Here is a 14,122-nt window from a genome sequence, read left to right as displayed (position 1 = left end):
TCCCATCACTTTGATAAAGGTTCATCTTCGTCTCATCTGTCCGTAAAACTCTGTTCCAAAACTGTACTGGCTCATATCTGTACTTTTTAGCAAATTCTAATACCTTATCATAGATGCTGAATTTGTATATGGTTAAAAGATTAGCCAGAGTAAACCCTCTACTCATCAGCCTGTTCACATTTTAGGCTGCATTTATACCACAAAAGGTGCATTTTAATTTATTTAATAAATTTAATTAACTACCTACAGTACCAGCAAATTCAGCACCTGTCAAGGTTATTATCAGATAACTATAATAAACAGTATCCACCAAATACATTAATTTAAATTCAAAATTAGAAATTATGAATAAATCCACACAGTCATAAGTAATGCATTTATTGTAAATAATACACAGTATTGTTTTACTGTTTTTAAAACATGCTGAGTGCTCTTACACAACCTGATTTTGCTGCTTATCTGTTGCTCCTGGGGCAACATTCAGAAGTACACATGAAATGGTTAGGTAACGGCTATACTATAGATATTAGGTAATGTCAGTGGTAACCGGTGACACAGTGAGACTCAGCACATCTCTTATAGTATCCAAATGCTGACTGGTCAGTAAGGCCACCAAATTGTGTGTTCTGCCCTATGCTGCAGTGATTGGCTAAACATGTTTTAATCCAAGACAAACCGCTACGTGCACTATTCCAATCCCCATAATCACTGGATAAATAATAATAATAATAATAGGGATTAAAACAGACCCTTAGTCTTCCTCAGTGTGTTGGAAAATTCTACCTGGAAATACTTGTAATATAAACCACGATTACATTTTAAAAACATAATAGATTTTCAACCTTAAATTCACCAAGTTCCACACTTTCTGAACAACAAAGCAGAACTCAATACGTTTTAATTCTACAATGTATTTCACACAATAACACTTAAATCAGGAGGTTGTGTTCTTAGGACAATTCAGAATGTACAAGACATAAAATCATTGGTATAATCTGCTGACGAAGGCAAATCGCTACAAAAAGCTTGTCTTAAAGGTCCTAAAGGTTCTTAAAGGTTTATCCGGTAGAATTAAATAACTGAAAGAGGGTAAGTAATGATGCAAGTTGATAAGGCTATCTAGAAGATTTTATGGTTTGGTTGTTATTAAAAGGGTAAAGAACACAATATTTCACAAATAGCTGACAGTCTAAAAGACACAGGGTCAGAGTTCTGCCAGAGATTTCAAAAGGTAGCATAAGAAAAATCCTGCTACTTCCAACCAACTATAAACAGAAATATGTTTATTCTGTAGAGAACCATTTATTTTTGGAATTTAAGAGATAAAAAAAAAAAAACACACACTGAACAGAATGAAATTTGATTTCACAAAACATTACAAATATATAAAAATCATTATATATATATATATATATATATATATATATATATATATATAATTTGTAGAATTTTAAAATACTAGGACCCCTATCACTTATTACCTTCCAGTTTGTTCCATGTAAAAAGGGAAGTAATTAACCTTTCATAACACATTTTCCTTGATAAACAAATAATAGTTGTTGGTTTTAAGTTAATTAAAAAGCTTATTTGTATAGTAACATTCACATACAGTAATAATTCTCATTCAATAGAATACCTTAATGGTATTTGACCTAAAAGTACCAGCGTCAGTTGGTCATTCAGCTGTTGTGGGGAAAAAAAAAAAAACAACTCTGCATGTATGGGCTCCAAAGTGCCCTGTAGCCAAATGTAATGACTGGTGAAGGGGAAGAATCATCATCTTCACAATAATGATGTCCTCCCATGTAGTCTAGTCGTTTCATTTATGCCCTGTACGTCCTCTATTATTCCACCTTGCCAGTACCAATGAATGAACTGTGTGCAACAAGCTCTGTAGCGTTTATAGCTATTATTCTTCCTTCTCCTGATATCCTGGTTAAAAAAATATGGAGAAATGATCCCAGTAACCTAAACCACCACCACTAGAAATGTAACATGCCTGTGTTAACTAGCGATAGACCAGTGCCTTCCAAGCAGTGCTGTATGGAAAAGCAACTCTCACTAGCTGTCCAATAGGCATCACCAGTGGAATTATAATAAAAACACTATTGTAACAGTCACGTGACTGTTGTTAAGTTCAAAATGTGTCGCCTACGGCAGAGGCATGCTTACTATATTTGGAGGTCAGCAAATGTAACACACACCAAGTGTCACTGCAAGTGGCCTTTAATGCTAGAACTATAAAGCATTAACCTTTAACATAGGCAGCATTTCTCTCATCAGTCAATTTAACTGTTTATATACAAAAAAAAAAAAAAACACCTAAATGTCAGTTCTGAATGCTGCCCCCCCCCCCCCCCCGTACTGCAGTGTCCAGCTGACTTGAGAATTACACTGTCCGCCCAATGCATATTACACAACCAAAATACTAAAGAAATGTACAGCAATCCAAAGGCAATACAACCCACTTCAGCTTATTCTACAGTAGTTTATGTGCACCCCTAAATAGTCTTATTCTCATAATTCTCAATTATTATTATTATTATTATTATTTATTAATAATAATTATGGAGATTTCTGCATTGGATTGAATTTGAAATGACAGTGGCTTGAGTAACATGCATTCATTTTGTACATATAAAAGTAAAAGCCTCACTAACTTTCACCAAAGCTGCTTGAACAGTCAGTAGCTTCAACCAACTGTATTGTTTAGTGTGCACTTTTCATACAGTTTTTACTTGCACAGGGACACACAAATTGATAAAGCAGTGCTTGGGTGTTTTCCTATTTTACATGCCCCTGTATTAATATACTATAAAAACAACCAGTGATAGCAATCCTAGAAATTATGAAATTATGCAGTAGAAAAGCTTTAGTTCTTAAACTCTAAGACATGTCCGCATAGTGGGTAGAAGGTATGTATATAGTATTTAAAAATAATAATAAAATCTTACATGTATTAAGCCTTGTGTGAAAAACAGATGCGCTACAATGTGCATCCAGCACATCAAAGCTAGTTCGTAAAGGTAGCTTATAAAGGTCTACAGAGCTTCCAAAGTCAATATCACTTGATTCAAGTGTTGTTTGGAGAGGTTTGTGTTGTGATAAATTAAAAAGCAGCCACTCCTCCAGCCACAGGTAACAGAAAACAATGTTCATGTACTGTATGAAGAATAAATAGGAAGTGTCTTTGTTGTTCAAGCAGTTATCTCACACCAACTCTACAGGTCATCCACTCCAGGCCTTGGCATAAACTGCAACAAAAGAAAAAAACAAAAACCATATTACAATCGAAAAAAGGAAACACAACAGGGTCGAAATATGTGCCCGATAACAATTGCACTGAAAGTACATACAAATTCACTTAAGGCTTGCAAAGCTTGGTTTATTTTGACCAACACAAACATTGTGATCTGCTGAATGTTTCAAGGTCACATACTCTTTAGTCTTCTGTTGTTGGGGGTAGAAATCTGTCCTATAGTCAAAATTATTTTAAAGTCACTTATCCTACTATTTCCTTCTTCATTGTGCCCAGCAACATTTAACATAAAAAAAAAACAAACAACCTCTGGAAAGGCTCGTCTTAGACATATTGATCCTGATGATACACATACTAATCCCAATTTTGGATTACCTTACCTATGGTACCATTAGTAAGTCCAACATTAATGCAAATTAGGTTTTGCAAAACCAGATAAAACAACATTACTTATGCCCACAACTTTAAATTTTATGTTTCCTCAACTAACAATAGTTTTACAATAGTGACCAGCAAGGAAGGTCACACAAGACAGAACTTTGACATTAGCTAAATTTCAATGCTGCTGAGAGAGCATAACACTATAATTGAGAACACGTACCCTTCTCCTGTAAGCGCACAGCATGACTGAATGTGCCATGGATGATCCTTTATAGAGCTAAGGGTGAGGTAATTTGAAATTTCAGCAGCCGATATGCACCCCTTCATATCCTGTTTATTTGCAAAAATTAAAACTGCTGCCTTCCGCAAATCCTGCAATATACAAAAATGGGTTGTTGTTTATTTTAATAAGACACAGTACACAGCCACGCCAACAGGCATGTAACTATTTCAACTGCCCAGACAGAAACTTTCACCAAGTTTCTATTTTTGATAAAGACAGTAAATATTTTTTCTGAAAGAAATGCAATGCGATTTCTGTTTGTATGCAAATGATTCTTTTAAATGTTAAGTGAAACGATTAGATAATGTATCTTTTTGGCTGTTAAATGATTGTAAGTAGATTATCATTATGTTCAGAATCAATGTGAAGCGAACCAATACTGTATACGTGCTGCAATGTACTTTAGAAAACAGTATGCTTATTAATTGCCAGCACTTTTGTTTATTGTTCTTTTTTAAATGTTTTTACTTTCTACAGTACCACACAGCCATTCCATTTTAAACGGCTGACACAATTCTTATGAAATACATTATAAAAAAATACGCTGGTTAAAAACAATCTGCACAAAACGTACCTCGTGAGCCAGCATTCTGTACAGTTCTTCCTTTGTGATCGACAGCCTCTCTCTGTCTGTGCTGTCCACAACTAAAATGATAAACTGAAAAACAGAAATATACATTAGGCTGGTTTATTCCTTTATTTTTTACACAAATAGATTTTTTTTTTAATGAAAAGTTAACCCTTTATTAAGTAAGACTTAAAATCTAACCATGCCCGTGTTAGATGTAGCAAGTTTGACAGATCCACACGGTACAACATGAGAAATATCCAAAGTATAAACATTCCTTCTGTACATTAAATTACTTCCTTTGCCCTGGAGACATCATTAAATCATTGACTAGTTTACAGAAAATGTAAATCCAGGCTGTTTCAACTTTGTAACTACCAGCATACACATGTAAAGGATTACGAGTACCCACCTAATACAAGATACACCTGTTATTCTTTGGTGATACAGGCACCGAAATACTAGAACTGCACTAAAATGACATACAAATTCACTTAAGGCTTGCAAAGCTTGGTTTGTTTTGACCAACACAAACATGGTGATCTGCTGAATGTTTCAAGGTCACATACTCGTCAGTCTTCTGTTGTTGGGGGTAGAAATCTATCCTATAGTCAAAATTATTTTCGTTACTTCATATCATACTATTTCTTTCTTTATTGTGCCCAGCAACATTTAACAGAAAACAACCATCAAGCTCTGGAAAGGCTCGTTTTACACATCCTGATCCTGATTAGCACCAGTCTCGGACTACCTTACCTATGGTAACATTTTGTCTCCCAAAAAGGGAGACAAAACCGAACCAGGTAACTACAGACCAATAAGCCTGACTTCTACTATATGTAAACTTATGGAAACTATAAGAAGATCCAAAATGGAAAATTACCTATATGGTAACAGTATCCTGGGAGACAGACAGCATGGTTTTAGGAAAGAGAGATCGTGTCTAACTAACCTGCTTGATTTTTTTGAGGATGCAACATCGACAATGGATAATTGCAAAGCATATGACAAGGTTTATTTAGATTTTCAAAACATGGATTAGGGAGTGGAGACACCTCAAAATGGAGCGAGGTAACCAGTGGTGTGCCACAGGGATCAGTATTAGGTCCTCTGCTCTTCCTAATCTACATTAATGACTTAGATTCTGGTGTAGTAAGCAAACTTGTTAAATTTGCATACGACACAAAAATAGGAGGAGTGGCAAACACTGTTGCAGCAGCAAAGGCCATTCAAAATGATCAAGACAGCATTCAGAACTGGGTAGACACATGGCAAATGACATTTAATAGAGAAAAATGTAAGGTACTGCACGCAGACAATTCAAATGTGCATTATAAATATCATATGGGAGATACTGAAATTGAAGAAGGAATCTATGAAGACTAGGAATTTATGTTGACTCAGAAATGTCTTCATCTAGACAATGTGGGGAAGCTATAAAAAAGGCCAACAAGATGCTCAGATATATTGTGAAAAGAGTTGAATTTAAATCAAGGGAAGTAATGTTAAAACTTTACAATAAGACCTCATCTAGAATATTGTGTTCAATTCTGGTCACCTCATTACAAAAAGGATATTGCTGCTCTAGAAAGCGTGCAAAGAAGAGCGACCAGAATTATCCCGGGTTTAAAAGGCATGTCATATGCAGACAGGCTAAAAGAATTTAATCTATTCAGTCTTGAACAAAGAAGACTACGTGGTGATCTGATTCAAGCATTCAGAATTCTAAAAGGTATTGACAATGTCGACCCAGGGGACTTTTTCAACCTGAAAAAAGAAATAAGGACCAGGGGTCACAAATGGAGATTAGATAAAGGGGCATTCAGAACAGAAAATAGGAGGCACTTTTTTACACAGAGAATTGTGAGGGTCTGGAACCAACTCCCCAATAATGTTGTTGAAGCTGACACCCTGGGATCCTTCAAGAAGCTGCTTGATGAGATTCTGGGATCAATAAGCTACTAACAACCAAATGAGCAAGATGGGCCGAATGGCCTCCTCTTGTTTGTAAACTTTCTTATGTTCTTATTAGTTAGTTCATCCACCATTAGCGCTAATTCGGTTCTGTAAACCAGTTAAAACAACATCACTTATGCTACCAACTTTGACTTTTATTTTTACAATAGTGACCAGCGAGGAGGGTCACACAAGATATAACTTTGACATTAGCTAATTTCAAGGCTGCCAAGAGCACCTAATACTAGCTTGTTTCAAAAACAGCAGGTTAGTTTCCAATAGTTCTAAACAAAGTAAGCTTCAACATTTACAATCATTTTTCTTGTCCTGCCACTGTAATGGCTTCTTTGGCAAGCTGCCTTCTTTAACTCAAGTCAACGGTGACCTTTCCAGTGCAAAGATCTCTGTTCCTCCAACGCCTTGACCTTGCCAGCTGCAATACCATTTGTCCTCTGAATAAAAACCACCAGCTGCTCCATTCTACTCAAAACGCTGCTTAGTAAATCTTTTGTTCTGCCTTCTGACAACATCTGTTCCAGCTTATACATTCTATAGTGTTATAGCACACTCTACCACCTACATTAGCCATTGCCTTTTTGTGTGCACAACCACAGACATGCTCAGTATGCAATGCATAGCACTGCTTATTTAAAACAGACAGCTTGCTTCTACTTATTCCACTACAATAAGCACATTTTTGTGAAAACAAGCACATCCATAGTATTGCTGGTATAGTTTGCCTCCTCCCAGAAAATCCGTCTATAGAAAACTCATTTTACCATAACATATTGACCAAACTTCTAAAAGGGTCACAACATACAGTATAACGGATACGACATATTATATGCAATTGTATGCGCCTTCCTCTTGCTTATTTCCATGAATTGTACTATTTGTGGTTCTAGTTGTATTCTACTGTTGGCAAACACTGTCTAACAGCCTTCCTGCAAATTGTCCTTCCCCTTTATTATTTTTCCTTTCAACAAGCATCATAAACAATGTGCTTTAGATTTCTGATTAGACCATAATCTTAACTAAGCATTGTGCTAGAACAAGGTATTGTACCATTCACTTTGTAAACCTTACATTGAGATGGATTTTGTTTAAACACTGGAAAACACTATGTGGATCAGATGCTTTGCCATACCTCTGTGTTGGAGTAATAGGTGTTCCATGAAGATCGGAGTGACTCCTGTCCACCAATATCCCACATTAGGAAATGGGTATTTTTGACAACTATTTCTTCTACATTGCTTCCTATAGTAGGCGATGTGTGAACAACTTCATTCATCAAACTAGAGACAAGACATAGGATTTGTTAAGAGAACCTTTTTGTTTTAATGAAAAAATTAAACCCAAAGCTAAGCTACTGTACCATATACATATTTGTTTTTAATTTTCATTCCAGATTAACTTGTGTCAAAGTTTAATATTCAGTACTGTAATACTGTATTTTTAGAACAAATAATTTTCCATTATATTTTCTACCATAAACTATAAGTTACAGTAATTTACCTATTTCTGAACTTACAACCAAAAGACAGCTTATTCCATTTATCAGGCCACTTCATTTAACGACAGTATAATGGAATTAACCTGAAATTGGTAGAAACAAATAGTGGAACACAGGAAGCTTTAAATACGGAAACCTCACAAACATGAACAATTATCAGTGTAGATAATCTATACTGTTATGTCCATACCATATATAGTAAAGTTACACTTGCAACAGGAGTACAATGTTATAGGTGTAAATGCTGCTCTCCTTGGGAGATTGAGTGGTCCAACATATAAAAAAAACACTACAGGCCTTCTTAAACTGAACAAAAAAAACTTTACTCCATTTAGAATTGTAAGAAATGTGGGCACCACCAAGCAACCAGTACACTACACACCTCTGTACAGGCAGACAGCAATTTAACATAAAGAAGTATTGAAGATCTGTTTGTCACTAAATGGCAGGGCAGTGCTTGACCCAGCAAACTATCAATTGGAAGTCCCATCACATTCGGTGGGTCCTGTATAAAAATGCATTTAACTTTTCGAAAGTAGGTACTCACAACTGATAAAGGATTGTTGTCTTCCCGGCATTATCCAGTCCAACGATGATCACTTTATGTTCTGTTTTAAAATAGGAGTAAAACAGTTAGTATATCTGCTGCCACTGGGACAGAACTGAAATCTGGCAATATCCATGAAGTTTGAACTAGGAGTCTGAGGGAATGAGTTTGGAACAAAGACTGAACAAAGTTATCTTGGATTTAAACACAGACCGGTTAAAATCGGGTAAAATCTATGTAACTGTCATAAGAAGGGATTCATTTTAATGTTGATGTTCTCTACACTTTGGCAGTATTATTAATACTTCACTTGCTGGTACAGTATATCAAGGTAAAAAAAAATCACAACAGTATGTCTGGAGGACATTAGGTCTACCTGAAATTACCCAAAAAATAAACAATTCCATCAACAAACAACTTCTGCAAAGAAAAGTCAGTCCCGCCACACCCACAAAAAATAAAGTCAAGTTACACAAAACTGCTGCACCTGTGTTATTGTGAAACAACTACCTCTACAGGACTGAACTTTGTGGGAGATCTAAGGTGGTGTGAAGATTAGAAACCAGTTAGGGTTTCCTCAATACTTTGCTACCGGTCTTACACATGAAAAGATGGTGAAATATTAAAAACAAAAGGGAAGGCCCCTATACAGTATAGTACACACGCAATTTACAGTGAACATCGTCCAACTTAATTAACAGAATTTCTGCTGAATCGTAAAATAACAAGAGTGTACCTGCAATTAGAAAACCCAAGGCTATGTTAGAATGGAAGGGGGTTGCTTGTAGTGGTTCTGTTATTTTATTTTATTTTTTTGGGTCACCACAAAACAGGATACAGCAGCACGAGCAGCGATTAGGTCTTTTCCACAGGCATGCCTCCTACCTGACCCGGATCGACCACTCTGAGGAGGCGAGGGAACACCACTGCTTTTCACACTTACTATATGTGGTTAACTCTGCTGCAGTTAACTGTGTTCTTATTAACATAACCTTCAAATGAAACTAAACACTTTTTGAAATCTTTTCTCTGAGATCTTTGGTATGCCTGTTTCAAGTGTGGCGTAAAGCCAGAAAGCAGAGATGATATAATTTCTTGAATGAAAATATAAATGCCACTATGGATGAAAAAATAAAGGAAATATATTACTTACACCGACTAGATACTCAAATAGGTCTAATAATTTACACCATCTGGATTTTTGATCTTTTTTCAAACAGAAGACATTCTTTCAGTTCAAACGTACTCCGATACTCTATGCCTGGAACCTTATGGCTGTTTTCATCTCTTAGGCACACAACTATCATTTCGAGAATTCCAGTAACTGATTTCAATCAGAGCACAGAAGAGCATTCCATTTCACTGTTCTGCTAGAAAATGTTTTGAGAACAATCGCATACCAGCCAAAAATGTCGCCTACTGTATTTCATGTATTATACAAAAACTGATGCTGCACTAGCAAAGTTCAAAGCACACAGTAAACTCATTCTCTAAACATGACTTGGAAAACTATGCTTTATAATACAACAGTGCTTTAAATAGATTGAAATCTCTTCAACTTACACAAAATGGGAGTGTAAGTATTGACTGTATTCCAACTTAAAACATCCATCAAATCAGCAGTTTATTGATGAAACACTGCGTTAGATTACAATATAAAAACTTGTGGTGCTAGATATCTGTTGTCACAGAACGAGATGTTATTTTCTTAGTTCACCGTCATTTCTTGAGAATCAGAAAGAGAAATTTAAATCTCTCCAAAAACATTTCACATACAAAAAGTTACCTGAAAAGGTTCCAGCCATATAAATATGCCCTACCTACAAAAGGGGCCGAGTTATATACACAAATATATCAGCCCTGTAAGATGAAATATAAAAATGGCTTATTGCAGTAGGAACTTGCAGCAACATGAATTATTAAAAACAATTGACAAATCACTTGAATGACAGGCAATAACTGTGGCAATACCCTAGATCTCCCACAAAGTGCAGTCCTGTAGAGGCAGTCGTTTTCCTCCCTCCTTCACTCTGACAGGGCTGGAGTGACTACCATGACTCCCAATAATGCAGTAATTGTGAATCCTCCCTACTAAGCTTTGAAAACAATTTACACACGATATCAATTAACATAGCCTGTGTATAATGTGTAAACACAGTAAAGAAATGCTGTTTCAGTCAAGTATCTATTAAGTCACAAAACCCTAGCAAGCTATTATCATTATTATTATTTATTTATTTATTTCTTAGCAGATGCCCTTATCCAGGGTGACTTACAATAGTTACAAGATATCACATTATACAGATATCACATTATTTTTTACACATTCTTTTTTTTCATACAATTACCCATTTATACAGTTGGGTTTTTACTGGAGCAATCTAGGTAAAGCACCTTGCTCAAGGGTACAGCAGCAGTGTCCCCTACCAGGGATTGAACCCACAACCCTCCGGTCAGGAGTCCAGAGCCCTAACCCCTACTCCACACTGCTGCCCCTGGAAGCACTAAACAAACAAAACAAAAAAGAAAGTTCCAGCTGTAAGAGTCTGTTCACTCAGTGTGCAATTTTTTTTTTTTTTAATGAAATGTTTGGAAGTCTATTGGCTCAAGCACACTTTTTTTTCACAGAATCTTGAAAACAACTGTACCAACAGTATTCAAAGACAGTTTTCTGTGTAAATGTACATACTTACAATAAGGGTAGTTCCATAATTTCCAGCACTCCCATAATTATGGCTGATGACACAGAAGACGCCAGCATGCTTGTGTATGTACAGTATGTGCATGACCTGACTTGTGCAGTTTCTGAAAGTGGTGTTTTTGGTGAACGCTATTACTCCTATTTTCTATTCTGCATATTGCCTATGCCCAAAGATGATTTAGAAAGTTGCAGCCGATCTTCATACTTACTCAGCGATGTATTGGCAGACGATACAAGACGACAACTGCTTTATTGCCATGTGTCTAAGTTTTCATTTCTTTGTGCATGTTGAGGCTGGGTTTACTAAAGCATTTTGGAAGAGGAAGCTACCAGGAAGTAAACCTTCTTGAATTATTTTGTTACTTATTTTTAACCTTGGGTTTGGCATTCACATCCTGTCAGCTGGACTAGAAGACAATTAAATTGAGACGTCAGAAGAAGACACTCTGTCTTGGTTGGAGGGGGGTGGCAGACTAGGGACCCCTTCCTAAATTGGGTGCTACCCCTCACTTTTTAAAATGCACATCTGAAGTCACTGAAAAAGGTGCTATTTTCTGTATTTGTTTGGCAATAGAACCTCTTCTTGTTAGCGCACCACCCTTTAGGAGAAAAATCAAAATAACCTACAGTATTCAATTCACTGCAGCTGGACCACTTATTATACAAACTCATTTTGCATATGGGGGGGAGTATTCACTGTACAAAATATTGTTTTATATAAGGCTGCAAATATGAACTTTAGTACAATACTATGCTGTTTAGGTTTTTATTTACCATTTAAAACATTGCAGCCTTGTTTACATGCATGTATAATAATAATAATAATAATAATAATAATAATAATAATAATAATAATAATAATAATAATAACAGCTGAAGACCACTGCCCTGAAACTGGTTAACTCCTTTTTTCTCCGACCTCTTCGCATGATACTGTTATCTGGTGCCAACAAACACCTGCAGGATTAATATAACGTGAAAGGTTAACGGTACAACAGTCACCTTTTATATAATTTAAAATTCACCTTTGTATGTAATTTAAAATAAAATGTGTATTTTGCTTAACTTTTCAAAATGTAGTTTGAGGTGTACCAGCAATTTGTATTCACATGAGACAAAGAACACCATAGGCTACTGTACCGCTGGCAAAGTTCTGCTAACTTGACTGTAGTAAACCGAATACTGTGTTTAATATTACTGTCAATAGGTCGGCAAAGTCAGTTTGGAATTTTTAAACCAATTCGATCCCATTTTTACGGGCAGAATATGACTACAAACATTAATACATGTATGGGAATTACGATATGAACCATCTTTGTTGTGTCTAGTTTACACGAACAAGTGTTAACAAACACTACTTTAGCAAAATCGTTTCATTTAAAGGGAGTCTGCAAAAATATAAACGCATCTTATATGTACTGTAAATCCCATCCGTTTTTTCCCCGATACAGCAGATATTTTGTTATTGTAAACAGTATATTTCACAATCCACGGAGTATTTTGGTTAAGCTCAAAAGCTTTTTTTTTTAACCTGACTGTTTTTTTTATACATAAACACCTTCACTAGTAGAATGTAAAATAACTTAAAATATAATACATCTATTAAAACGGGTTGAAAAACCTAAACATCTGGAAGGGAATAAACATCAACAACTCTGTGGATCAATTAACTAGACATGCAGTTATTCAATATTTTACGTAGCCATCTTAAATGTTAAAAAATAAAGTAAAATGTTACATTTGTGCAGAGTTATACTTCACAAGTCTTGTTTGAACTTGGGAGAAAAAAAGAACAGCGTCACGCGTGAGGTCTAGTACTGCTACTTTGTACACAAACAATACACAGCATCAACATTTTGATGTAGTCGAAAATCCTTCCTATAAATAACTCACCTTGGTTACAAAAGAAACTCCAGAGTTTTGCAAATAACAACCCCATAACTGTACTGTAAACGAAATCCCTGACACGTTTTTCTTCTTAAATCTCTTTTTTTGCAGTCTATGCAGATATCGCCTGTAGTACTATCTCTCGCAGTGCTACAGCGGCTCGAAAGCGGTTTCCAAATCGGGCCTTCAGATATGTAGGACAGCGGTTTTCTCTAAACTTCGAAAGTCAGTTCTTTGTCTTCGGGTTGTTGGCTCTCAACATCTCCCAGAAATCCTGCTCTTTCTCAGTCTTCAAGTCCACAGTAAAGATTCCGCTACACTGCGCAGTCCACACACAGATAAATTAACATGTGTCAATCTAGTGATTGCAGTTCTAACGTGTATTTTAAATACAACATTTCAACACTAAAATCACCTACTTAAAAAATAATCAAGTGACACCAAACAACAGTATTATTCTCTGCCGATGAAACCACCATCTCTGACTATACTATTGCTCGTCCCGCTACCCTCCCCCTCCGGTTTCAGGTTTCAAGCTAGTGACGTACCCTCGGTTCGCTTAGTGACGTCAGGCATTCTTGACAGGTTTCTCAATACTCGGGAAACCCGTGACGTCAGAACTGTGACGGGCTGCATATCCCGAGGTTGTTTTTTGGAATTTAGATATGAACTTTTCTGCTCAGTCCTGCATTTTGGCATTCAAAACGCAATTTGATCTACTGAGGCAATATACGAACCATACTGTAATAAGTACTTACCTGAAGTTTTTTTTCCTTCTCAAATACAATGAAGTTCTGTGGGGTCAATAAGGGTAATGTATTAATAATTAGGACTGCTACCAGATATTGTTAATTGCTGGTATAGACATTTTTAAGGTTGTCAGTTTCTGTTTTGAAGTTATAACCCAAATAAATCTGTAGATACAGTTTTTTGATAATTGTTAGCAAGATTACAAAATGTTCAACTCACTTGTCTCCATTATTTATTTTTTTAAAGGTATATAAATATAGAGGGATATATATATATA

General features: G+C 35.9%; 1 protein-coding gene across 1 annotated transcript; it reads right to left on the bottom strand.

Moving 5' to 3' along the window:
• Nucleotides 1–2,208: 2,208 nt before the first annotated feature.
• On the bottom strand, nt 2,209–13,625 carry LOC117400681 (ADP-ribosylation factor-like protein 5B). Its single transcript, XM_034000949.3, has 6 exons — nt 13,102–13,625; nt 8,508–8,568; nt 7,595–7,742; nt 4,498–4,581; nt 3,861–4,012; nt 2,209–3,254 (listed from the first exon to the last, which is right to left on the bottom strand). Exons 1-6 carry the CDS (start codon nt 13,145–13,147, stop codon nt 3,206–3,208), a joined length of 540 nt encoding a protein of 179 aa, XP_033856840.1. The 5' UTR covers nt 13,148–13,625; the 3' UTR covers nt 2,209–3,205.
• Between the last annotated feature and the right edge of the window lie 497 nt (nt 13,626–14,122).

This window comes from Acipenser ruthenus, chromosome 4, assembly GCF_902713425.1.
Source record: "Acipenser ruthenus chromosome 4, fAciRut3.2 maternal haplotype, whole genome shotgun sequence".
Taxonomy (NCBI): domain Eukaryota; kingdom Metazoa; phylum Chordata; class Actinopteri; order Acipenseriformes; family Acipenseridae; genus Acipenser; species Acipenser ruthenus.
The sequence above is the reverse complement of the archived record's forward strand: the minus strand, read 5'-3'. Positions and strand labels throughout refer to the sequence as shown.

Excerpts from the sequence above, each read along its gene's own strand:
- LOC117400681 (XM_034000949.3), bottom strand. The coding sequence starts at position 13,147 with ATGGGGTTGTTATTTGCAAAACTCTGGAGTTTCTTTTGTAACCAAG. Across the intron at positions 8,569-13,101 it reads GAGTTTCTTTTGTAACCAAG|AACATAAAGTGATCATCGTT; the intron begins GTGAGTTATTTA and ends ATTTTAAAACAG. Across the intron at positions 7,743-8,507 it reads ACAACAATCCTTTATCAGTT|TTTGATGAATGAAGTTGTTC; the intron begins GTGAGTACCTAC and ends TCTTGTCTCTAG.